Here is a 12,500-nt window from a genome sequence, read left to right on the forward strand (position 1 = left end):
AGTTCGACTGTGTGGCACCTTGGACAAGTGTCTTTTACTATAGCCTCGGGACGACCAAAGCCTTGTGAGTGGATTCGATAGACGGAAACTGAGTTTCGTCGTATACACATGCACATACATACATACATACATACAGGTGGAGGCGCAATGGCCCAGCGGTTAGGGCAGTGGACTCGCGGTCATAGGATCACGGTTTCGATTTCCAGACCGGGCGTTGTGAATGTTTATTGAGCGAAAACACCTAAAGCTCCACGAGGCTCTGGCAGGGGATGGTGGCGAACCCTGCTGTACTCTTTCACCACAACTTTCTCTCGCTCTTACTTCCTGTTTCTGTTGTGCCTGTAATTCAAAGGGTCAGCCTTGTCACACTGTGTCACGCTGAATATACCCGAGAACTACGTTGAGGGTACACGTGTCTGTGGAGTGCTCAGCCACTCACACGTTAATTTCACGAGCAAGCTGTTCAGTTGATCGGATCAACTGGAACCCTCCACGTCGTAAGCGACGGAGTGCCAAAAACAACAACATAGACACAGATCTATCTATCTATCTGTCTGCCTGTCTCTCTGTCTGTTTGTCTGTCTACAGCAGAAACAGCTGTAAGTCAATGAAGTCCATAGCGTAATTGTTTATTCCTGTTATCCAAATTTCTTACACACGCGCGCGCACACACGCACACATACGCATACATGTTATGTGTGTGTATGATTAATTTTGAAAATTAAGAAGAATTTATTAGAACAACATTGTTCTTATGAAGCTAGTGTTTGGAGCAGAGACTAATACGAGATTTTGATGGAAAGTTTTAATCTAGATCACTTTAAAATGGGAAGTTTGTATCATGGAAACAGAGGCAGTCTCAAGAGGGTTGATATCAAAAGAGTAAATCATTCACTCACTCCTTCGCTTCACTCACTCATTCAATAAATCCTTCAATCTTGTCACTCTTTCACCTTCAGTAATCTACTCCCCTTCATTCATACACTCCCACATTAAGAACACTACACAGTTAATATTCCTAAACAACTTACCAGTGGCCAGTTTTTCTGGTAGTATATGCCTCCTGCTTCTTTGACGGTATTGGTTTCAATAAATTCCATTGCATGGAATGCAGTCATTGAAAGACATATCATGAAAGCTGAAATGGAAGAATATGGAAATGACATTGTGCAACAAAAGTTTTATTTATTTATTTATTTGTCTTTGGTCAGTATGTGTTGTTTCTTGTTTGTTTCTGACTAGAAATCAAAGGAAATGACTACTATTCCGTTCAAACTTTGCTTTTGTGACCTGGATATCAATGTTTTGAAACTGACCTATTTTCCATTACATTTCAGAGAGATTCAGCACTGAGTTGCTGAAGCAGATATATCGTTATAAGCAAATATTCTGCTTAGTATCACACATTTGCTTGTCAGTTGGTTGATCTTAACCACTTGAGAATGTCCCTTAGTGGCCAACAACATGTGCATCTCTGATCATGAGCAGTAGTGGAGGAGCATCATAGCCATGTTTTGAGAGGGATTCTTTGGTATTTGAATGAATGTAACAAAAGGAAAGTCTGAAGGAAATATTAGTCATTTTTCATATTCGCAAGGAGTAAACAAATAGGAAGTAACAGTTGCTATTCAAGGACAAAAATCGTGTTACACAGTGTAGTTAACCGATTATTTTAATCCTTAAATGCTCCATTTCATAACAAATATTCCAATGAAGAACGATGGTTTTCAAAACACGTAAGCAAACAATGTCGCGTATAAAGACGGACAATTGGGTGAACCTGTTGGGTTTGTGGACAGCTCGTCTTGTCGATAGTTCACTACCTATCACTGAGTCTAAACTGTATCATTTTGCCCCAGCTAACTTTGCGTTAACTAAGGCTCTTAATTCTTGATGAAGCTGTGACATACAGCGTATCTTGAACAATTTTAGACCCCATGTTGCTCAAGTCAAACCACACAGTTTGAGAGAGAGAGAAAGAGAGAAAGAAGGAAAGAGAGAGAAAGAGAAAGAGAGAGAGAAAGAGAAAGAGAAAGAGAGATAGATAGATATAGAGTTAGAGATAGAGAGAGAAGGAATGAGAAAGAAGAAGAATCAGCCTCAAAACTGGATTAATATTTTATTTATCGACCTCAAAAAGATTAAAAAAGCAAAGTCGATAAAATTGACCTCAGTGATATTTGAACTCGGAGTGCGAAGCTCCAGAACGAATACCGTAAGACATTTATACTCGACCATTGTGCTATCTTAAGTAGATATTTGGTGTTAAATAGGAGTCAATCCATTAAGAGGCACATTATTTTCCCCTCCTCTTTTTGAGACTTGAGGTGGTACCTTGGGTAAGCGCTAACAACCTGTTTTGGTTTCCAGTACAAGGTTTACATTGAGGTCCAAAATCCGGTGGAATAGGTGGAGGAAGATCACATATTAAACGGCTATAGAAACTGTTGCTACCTTTAATAATCTTAAACCCATTGCTATTGAACGAAGGTAAAGATGATAGAGTAACCGAATGAATTTTATTTTTACTTTTTTACTCGTTTCAGTTATTAGAGTATTGCCTTAGCAGTTTTAGTCGACCACTGTAAAGATTGTAAATAACTGAAGGATAACAACCTCTCACTAAACAAAGCCAGTCACGAAAATCACTCTTAGATATCTTCTACTTTTAAGTCTGACAGACAATCATCCACCAGACTGTGAGAGATTTCCGATGATAACAACTAGAGTTAGGTACCGCTTGGTATAGGCTCCATCCCATTTGTCTTCGTCCATTTTGCCTCTGGATCTGAACCCCAGTTCTGATTAAGGACTACGTGTGATGTCTGCTCTATGCGACAGTCTATGTAGAGCCGATTTTAGACATGAGCTAAGCAGATGGCCATAGCGGGATTTGAACACTGAACGCAGAGAGCCGGAACAAATGTCACAACGTATTATATCCGAAACCTACTGTAGCAGTCTTCTTCTTGGTAGTCGCCTGAGTCCATGAAAGACGATTCTGAAATTTCTTACTGAGCATCTTGCACAGATGATTTTGCTTACAGTGATCAAATACTTGTACAGAACATTAGCTCACCTCCTCCACCAAATTGACATTGTTTGTACAAGTGCACAGTGTGCCACACGTCAGATGTCGAAGCGATTGCAGAGTAACGCAAAATGAAGAGCTTTGCTCAAGAACACAACGCACCGCTCAGTCCGAAAATCGAGACCACGATCTCGCAATCGTGTGTGCAACACGCTAACCACTAGGCTACGCGCTCTTACAGTGTAGTACTAGTAGTTAATTCTAAAGTGGAGGCGCAATGGCCCAGTGGTTAGGGCAGCGGACTCGCGGTCATAGGATCGCGGTTTCGATTCCCAGACCGGGCGTTGTGAGTGTTTATTGAGCGAAAACACCTAAAGCTCCACGAGACTCCAGCAGGGGATGGTGGCGAACCCTGCTGTACTCTTTCACCACAACTTTCTCTTATTCTTACTTCCTGTTTCTGTTGTACTTGTAATTCAAAGGGTCAGCCTTGTCACACTGTGTCACGCTGAATATCCCCGAGAACTACGTTAAGGGTACACGTGTCTGTGGAGTGCTCAGCCACTTGCACGTTAATTTCACGAGCAGGCTGTTCCATTGACCGGATCAACTGGAACCCTCGACGTCGTAAGCGACGGAGTGCCAACAACAAATTAATTCTAAAATGGTAGGTAACGACAAAAGGCCTTTTGATCATAGGGTCTGCTCTACCAGTTTTTGATCTAAGACAGTAACAACATGGGCAGAGAAGGAAAATATAAACATTTTAAGTTTAAACTTACCGGTGAACACAATGAATATGCAAGCAAAGATTCCGATACAGTGATGTTCATATTTCCATACACAGACAGCAAAGGTGAAAGTAACTGAGCAGAAAAACAGCGCCAGGATCATGCAAGCCAGTTGAGTTCTCTTCAGTTCTGTTTATTTTGTGAATTGTAAAATATATGTGTGTATGCATGCATGTGTGTGCGTGTATATGTGTGTGCGTGTGTGTGTGGTGTATGTTGTTTGTTTTCGAGTAAAGTGGGGGAAAAATAAGAAAAAGAGACATAAATAACATAAATCAGAAATTTAATTTCAGTAAATATGTTTAAAATCAAAGCAAAATAAAAACAAGAAAGAAACAAAAACAAAGAAACCTAAAGAAACGTTGGCGCGCGCACGCACACACACATGCGCGCGCACACATACATACACACAAACACAAACACGCACGCGCGTACACACATACCGTTTATCAAATGCTTACCATCAAACTGTTATGAATGGGATTAATGTTAAACTATCCGAGCTTGCAAAATGATTCAATTCATAAGGAAAGAATTAAGGTGAAGTAGACTTAATCCCTCACCTAATTTACCTCCCTACCATCGTTCGGAGCATAGCCCTTGGGTGTCTTAAGCAGAATCCATTCTGTATAACCAGCATTCAGGCCGAAGTTCCACTCTAAAGCTTAACTTCCACTCTAAAGCTTAACTTCCACCCTTCCAACCCTCCTTTCATGGGGGCTTGAAAAGGGAAGTAGGTGCTGATTCTAATCATCTGCTTTAACCAAATAATAATAATAATAATAATAATAATAATAATAATAATAATAATAATAATAATAATAATCCTTTCTATCGAAGGCATATGGTCTGAAATTTGTCGGGAGGGGACTAGTCGATTGCATCAATTCCAGTACACAACTGGTACTTAATTTATGGACCCCGAAAGGATGAAAGGCAAAGTCGACCTCGGCGGAATTTGAGCTCAAAATGTTGTGGCAGATGAAATACCGCTAAGCATTTCGCTAACGATTCTGCCAGCTCGCCGCCTTACAACAACAACCACAGCAGCAGCAGCAGCAGCAGCAGCAACAACAGCAACAACATCGACAACAACAACAACAATAATAATAATGCAATACGTGGGAGTGGCTCTCATGGCTTCTGATTTTAGCTGATTGGAAGTGTTATCATGTACATTGATTTCTCTTAGTATAAAAGACGGGCTACAACAAATATTCTGCTCAATACCACAGATTTTCTTGTCAGATGTTTGACCATAACCAGTTGAGCATGTCCCTTAGTGGCTGACGATATGTGCATCTGTGATCCCCAGCAGATGTAGTGGGGAGCCTCATAGCCATGTGTTGAGAGGAATTCTTTGGGGTTCGGATAATACACCTCAAGAAACATGGGTGTTTCGTTCAATATCCTTAAACAACCCTTATTCAGAGGGCTTTTGAGTGGGCTGGTCTATTCGACCTGTAGAAAATTGTAACTGGACCCCACCTGCAAGGTCATGCACTGTTTATCTTGATATGAGATCACCGCATCTTGCACATATGGTTGTGATACATGTGCCTGGTGTACGCTTAACAGACGGGTAGTCATGATGGGTATAATGGGTTTCGTATATTTTACCCCAGTGTCACTTTGATGGCATGCACTGCTCTCTCACTCAATAATGATAATGATAATTGCAGTACCAAGCAGTGGCTCTTGGGGCTTTTAATCTTAACTGATTGAAGTGTTATCATGTACGTGTGTTGTCTTGGTTTAAAAGATGGGCTACAGCAACTATTCTGTTCAATACCACAGTTTTGCTCATCAGTTGCATGGCCTTTATCAGTTCAGCATGTTCCTTAGTGCTTGACGATATGTGCATCTCTGATCACGAGCAGAAGTAGAGGGGGAATATCATAACCATATGTTGAGAGGAATTCTCTGGGAATTCTGTGGAAACATGGGTGTCTTGTTCATCTTCCTTAAACAACCCTTATTCAAGGAACTTTTGAGTGAGATGAGCTACTCGACGTGAAGGAAATTCTAACTGGGTCCCAACTGCAAGGTCATGTGCTGTTTATCTTGATATGAAATGACTACGTCGCGCAAATATGGTTGTGATGCATGTGCCTGGTGTACTCACATCAGACAGGTAGTCATGATGGGTATATTGGGCTTCGTATATTTGTACCCCAGTGTCATTTTGATGGCATGCGCTGCTTTCTCTCCCTTAATAATAATAATAATAATAATAATAATAATAATAATATATGCATGATCTAAAACTGTACGCTACGAATGATAAACAGCAGGAAACCTTACTACAGACAGCACACAGATTTACCAAAGAACAAAACATGAAATTTGGCGAAGAAAAATGTGCCAAAGCAACCCTGAAAAGAGGAAAACTACTTAAAAGTAGCAAAATCACACTAGATAAAGCAAATGTTATAAGAGAATTAGACGAACGCCAGACATACAAATACTTAGGAATCAATGAATTAGATACAACACACACAAATGAAATAAAAAATAATACTATAGACGAGTTAGATTAATACTGAAAGCAGAGCTCAATGCGAAAAACAAGATAATAAGTATCAACACCTTAGCTGTCCTAGTTATAAGTTACAGCTACAATATCCTTAACTGGACACTAAATGAACTAAACAAAATAGACAGGAAAACAAGAAAAATAATGACAGGATTGAAGATGCACCACTCAAAATCTGACATAGAAAAGTTATATATACAATGTATGGAAGGTGGTAGAGGCCTTATACAGCTAGAAAACTATTACAAAATAGCCACCATAGGACTACAAAAATACCTACTTCAGAAGCAAGGAAAACTAATTCAAATAACCACAAAACACGAACAAAACAAAAAACTGTTTTCAGTCTTTAAGGAAGCTGACAAATATAAAAAAGGAGTCGTAATACTTAACGACTATGAAGAAAAACAAGGAGCAACAAAAGCTGTAAAACAAAGACCTGGAAATAGAGGTAACTCGAATGTGGAGTCTAAAAACAGAAACAATTCCTATCATTGTTGGCGCGTTAGGTATGATAAAAAAATATTCAGACAAATACATAACAAATACATAACATTTTATGAAGTTAGACATTTAATTAAAGATGGAAATAATTACAGTCTGGAGGAAAACAATGGAATGTGCTTTTCTTGTTCTTCATGAAACGTAAGTTGATTAGGAATGAAGAGAAAAGAAAGTTCGTAGTGTTTACATATGGGAAAATAACTGTATAATTGAAATGTATATTGTTGAGAAACATTGATTAAAAAGAGTGTGTGCATATGTGGTGGAGATTTCGGATTTGCAATCTGGGATTTTTGGGATACCTGAAAAAGGGCTATTCCCTGTGTTAATAAAGGGGCACGAAAATTTGCTAGTGTCGGTATCTTTCCGAACAGGGTCGACTGAAAAGATATGATTGACAATAGAAAGAATGACGACTGATGAATCAACAACACAACTGTCAAATTCATAACAGAAAGTCTAACAACACTGATGTCGAAGGGATTTCTGCAAGTCACAAGAAAAGTCAAAGTATTGGGACACGAAAAATAAATTTGGAAATTTAAACCAGATAACCATCCTTCGTTTCTCTTTGATGTAAGTACACTTGAACATTCTAGTATAGTCTAATAATAATATTCATTGGAAGTAGTGTGTGTGTATGTGTGTGTGTGTGTGTGTGTGTGAATAACTTCAGTATAAATCATAAATGTAAAATGAAATTAATGCTTTGACCTCAAAAAAAAAAAAAGAATATTAACCGACATTTTAATGTGAGATATGTATATATACGTATATTGATTTAGCACAAAGGCCAACGATTTTGAAAAGAGGAGTGGCGGGGTATCAGTCGATCTCAGTACACGACTGAAATTTTATTCCCCCGACTCAAAGTTAATCGGAAAGGAGTTGAACTCAGAATATAAAGAGCCGAAATAAATGCTGCAAAGCAATTTTTTTTCTTATATGCTTTTTCTGATGCTTTAACGATTCTGCCAATTCACTGCCAATGCGTCGTCGTCGTCCTCGTCCTCGTCCTCCTCCTCCTCGTCGTCCTCCTCGTCGTCCTCGTCGTCCTCCTCCTCCACCTCCCATACCTCCCTACTCTTCCACCTCCCCTTCCTCCTCTTCTTTTCCCTCTCCTCCTCCTCCTCCTCCTCCTCCTCCTCTTACTTTTCTCCCCCTACCCCCATCCGCCCTTCCCCCACCTCTTCAACTTTCCATACCACTTCCGTTGCCATTGTCACCATAATATTAATACGACGTTAAGAAGTAAGATGAGAAACGCGTAAAGAAAATCACGAGACCGTGAGACAAATATTTTGCTACTTACGTAAATGCTGCCAGAGTTCTAAAGTCAATTGTTTCTCCTCTGGAACCGTGTAGTTTATCGAGTGGCAGCTTCCACTCTTGGATCTTAAAACTGGATAGACAAAAATAAAGAGATCGTTAACACATTACGATTAGTTTATTTTGATTGGACATAATCGATTATTTTGCAATATGGCTTTTACACGTTGTCTTTATATGTTCTGAGTTCAAATTTCACGAAGGTTGACTTCGCCTTTCGTGGTCGATAAAATAAATACTAGTTGAGCACTGAGGTTGGTGTAATCGACTTAACCCCTCCCTTGAAATTGTTTGCCTTGTGTCAAAACTTCAAGTCAATGCGGCTTTACACATTGAGGATTTTTTTTTGTACACACGCAAAATGCTTTGCTTTATTTTTTATCTTTTAATCAGGAAGGAAGGCAGTCTCCATAAACCTACACAGGATCTACGAAACTAGTGTGAATGAAAGCGGAAGGTATTCGCAAACCGAGACAGGTCCCGAATTCTCGTAACAAAGTGGATTCAAATAAATACACTCGAGGGTCCAAGTGGTGGTGTTAAACCCTGTGACAGATTAAGTCTACCACCTAAGGAGAGAGAAAGGTATCTTTAAGCGAGAAACCTGGTTGGAACGCTTTCAACAGAGTGGGCACCGCTAAAGGCACCCAAGACCGTGGCGGTAGTGCTAAAACAGGCGGTGTATTGAATCTACTACCCATGGCGAAATTTGAACTCAGAGACAAATGGAACAAATATTGAAAGACATCCTATCGGTCGTTCTTATAATTCCCTCAATATTTTTGTTGACTCTTTAAAGACGAAATACAAAGGTGACCTCTGTAGGGTATGAATTCAGAGCTCAAAGAGTCAGGAAATATCGCAGAGCTTTTCATCTGACGCTCTAACCGTTGCTAGTTCGCTGTCTGTGACTTCGATTCTCTAATTAAATGCTGTCTTCGTTGTTTAGCTCACGTTAATCCCAAACGAGCTGATCTATGTCAAAGGTATTCTAGTTGGCCTTTTCTCTTCCCCCTCTTTCTGTTTAATGTATTTAGGATCGGCGATTAATTGACAGAGTCGTTAGAGTGTCGGATAGAATGCCTTGTGATATTATTTATTCCGGTGCTCTGCACTTAGAGATCAAATCCTGCCGTTGTCAACTTTGCCTTTCATCCCTTCAAAGTTGATAAAGTACAAGCAAAGTACTGAGTAGATTCTCTCTCCTTCCCCCATCTCTTTCGGAATTGGTACATCACCCCTTGAGAAGGGTCATGTCGTGATGCACCACAGTGTCTCTTTCTCCTTTGTATTTCGTCTTTAAAGAGTCAACAAAAATATTGAGGGAATTATAAGAACGACCGATAGGATGTCTTTCAATATTTGTTCCATTTGTCTCTGAGTTCAAATTTCGCCATGGGTAGTAGATTCAATACACCGCCTGTTTTAGCACTACCGCCAGTTTTGTTGAAACTGTTTCATAAAAGTCTACGTTGAAAAAAGATTATGTTCTGTTTTGTTGCCAAACTGAACGGAATTTTAAGGAATTGGTCTGTACCGTTTTGGTCCTTCGATGCCGAATTTGATAAATCTATCTCGAATTTAGTGTGTGTTGGCACTCCGTCGCTTACGACGTCGAGGGTTCCAGTTGATCCGATCAACGGAACAGCCTGCTCGTGAAATTAACGTGCAAGTGGCTGAGCACTCCACAGACACGTGTACCCATAACGTAGTTCTTGGGGATATTCAGCGTGACAAGGCTGACCCTTTGAATTACAGGCACAACAGAAACAGGAAGTAAGAGTGAGAGAAAGTTGTGGTGAAAGAGTACAGCAGGGTTCGCCACCATCCCCTGCCGGAGCCTCGTGGAGCTTTAGGTGTTTTCGCTCAATAAACACTCACAACGCCCGGTCTGAGAATCGAAACCGCGATCCTATGACCGAGAGTCCGTTGCCCTAGCAACTGGGTCATTGCGCCTCCACTATCGAATTTAGACATTCCTTTAAAATAAAACACACGTAGTGTCGCAAATGAAGGGTGTAGGTGGCTGTTAGAATAGCCATAGCAAAAAAAAAAAAAACGTAAGAAAGAAAATTCCACAATTTATTCTCACTACACCGATAGTAAACCCATTATGTAGCCTTAACAGCAGCAGCAACAACAACAACAAAAACGACAATATGCCAAGCAACGACAACAACAACCTGCCAGACACCACTACCGTCGTCGCTAACACCGCAGCACGTAACAGTAACAGCAACAACAACAAAACCAGCAGCAATAAGAACATTAGCAGCAGCAAAAAAAAAAGAAAAAAATATATATGTATATATAGGTGCAGGAGTGGCTGTGTGGTAAGTAGCTTGCTTACCAACCACATGGCTCCGGGTTCAGTCCCACTGCGTGGCACTTTGGGCAAGTGTCTCTTACTATAGCCTCGGGCCGACCAAAGCCTTGTGAGTGGATTTGGTAGACGGAAACTGAAAGAAGCCCATCGTATATATGTATATGTATAACTACCCTTGGCAAACAGGACACAGTCGTGTGTCGATAAGCCAGCTGGAGGAGATGTCCTCCTGGGGCTAAAAGCAACAGTAACATCCACCCCTAGGGGTCAGCCACACTTAAGTGGCAATATACTACACTTTATCGTGCAGTTACTGTTAATACTTCATTTAGAGAATTAACATTGCTTGTTTTCACCTTTTCGATATCAGTGAAGAATTTCACTTGAAAAGAAGATATAAGATTGCCAGGTTTTTGTCTCTCTCACCAAGGTCAGCGGCTATCGGACGCCGACGAAGGGAAATAACCCTGAAATCCGGATCCGTTCGTGCTGCAGATGTTGGTGAGAGGGATAACTACCCTTGGCAAACAGGACACAGTCGTGTGTCGATAAGCCAGCTGGAGGAGATGTCCTCCTGGGGCTAAAAGCAACAGTAACATCCACCCCTAGGGGTCAGCCACACTTAAGTGGCAATATACTACACTTTATCGTGCAGTTACTGTTAATACTTCATTTAGAGAATTAACATTGCTTATATATATATATATATATATATATATATATATATATATATATATATATATATATATGTGTGTGTGTGTGTGTGTGCGTGTGTGTGTGTGTGTGTGTGTTTGTGTGTCTGTGTTTGTCCCCCCAACATCGCTTGACAACCGATGGGGGTGTGTTTACGTCCCCGTAACTTAGCAGTTCGGCAAAAGAGACCGATAGAATAAGTACTAGGCTTACAAAAAAAAAAAAAAGTCCTGGGGTCGATTTTCTCGACTAAAAGTGGTGCTCCAGCATGGCCGCAGTCAAATGACTGAACCAAGTAAAAGAGTAAAAGAGAATAAAATAGTAATCGTATCACTGAAATCTGAGTGCCCCAAAGTAATGCATGACTAATTCGTATCAATGGCAATAAACAAGCCTTACATTTGACATAGAAATCTGGATGTTTAAGGGTTAAACTGACAGGATCTTTTACTAACGCAGCTCGAATTGAACCCATGATCTAGTGATCGTGAGTGCGATACCAAACCACGCGCCTTCACGTAGAGAAACATAAAAATGGAAAAATTCATTTTTCAAAAGGACTGAAAAAAGTGTAAACATAGGACTACCCAACAAGGTTGTCGACCAAACTAATCGATTCGCGGTGACTTGACGCGCTGCATCGGCGTTAATATTAGCAGGTTGAAAGCTCAACCGAAGAGTAGGCTTAAAGGGGTCGAAAACTTTGTGGAAATAAAAAAAAGAAAAAAAATTGTGGCGTAGAGCGAGCAATTTGGTACAATTGATGTCAGACTTCGGTCTGAATTTGATGCGAGGATTTATTCCATAGTTCCAATTAAAAATGAAGGGTTCGTCCTCTTCCTATCATATATAGGCAAACAAAATACGAAGGCAGGGTAGAAGATGAGTTACCAGAAATAAATATCTAGAGGCTCGTGATGATTATCTTGCCCGATGACGAATACAGGCAATCGTAGAGGCTCACCAGATACATCAAGGAAACTGATGGGGTATAGGCATGGAACTGTTAATCCAAATGAATCAAGTCAAGCTTGAGGTTAACCCCGATCTAACCGAACTGCCAAAATAAACCCAGTTTGATAGCGACAGTAGAGGGGAGAAGGCCAATGTGTCACATCCGTGGCACGATCAATCGCCAAAGAGTTTTCTGACCACAGCAGGGAGCAACTGAAAGAAGACGTCCGTTGCTGGTATTTGGTTTTTGTTATTTCCTACGTTTTTATATAGCTCCACGCCGTATCGTTCTTTACCGTTCCTGATCTATTTGTCGGTAAATAGCTAGAACAAAAA

The 12,500-nt window shown here is 40.3% G+C and overlaps 1 protein-coding gene across 1 annotated transcript in view; it reads right to left on the reverse strand.

Annotated features, from left to right (window-relative positions):
* The window catches only part of LOC106869761 (uncharacterized), an 18,382-nt gene that overhangs the window by 997 nt on the left and 4,885 nt on the right, over positions 1-12,500 (reverse strand). The window contains exons 2-4 of the mRNA XM_089357842.1: positions 8,175-8,264; positions 3,814-3,951; positions 1,032-1,138 (exon numbers count right to left, since the gene is read on the reverse strand). Of these exons, the coding sequence (XP_089213968.1) occupies positions 1,032-1,138; positions 3,814-3,951; positions 8,175-8,264 (335 nt within the window). The remainder of the gene's footprint in view (positions 1-1,031; positions 1,139-3,813; positions 3,952-8,174; positions 8,265-12,500) is intronic.

Source organism: Octopus bimaculoides, chromosome 9, assembly GCF_046866305.1.
Source record: "Octopus bimaculoides isolate indiv1 chromosome 9, ASM4686630v1, whole genome shotgun sequence".
NCBI classification, from domain to species: Eukaryota; Metazoa; Mollusca; class Cephalopoda; order Octopoda; family Octopodidae; genus Octopus; species Octopus bimaculoides.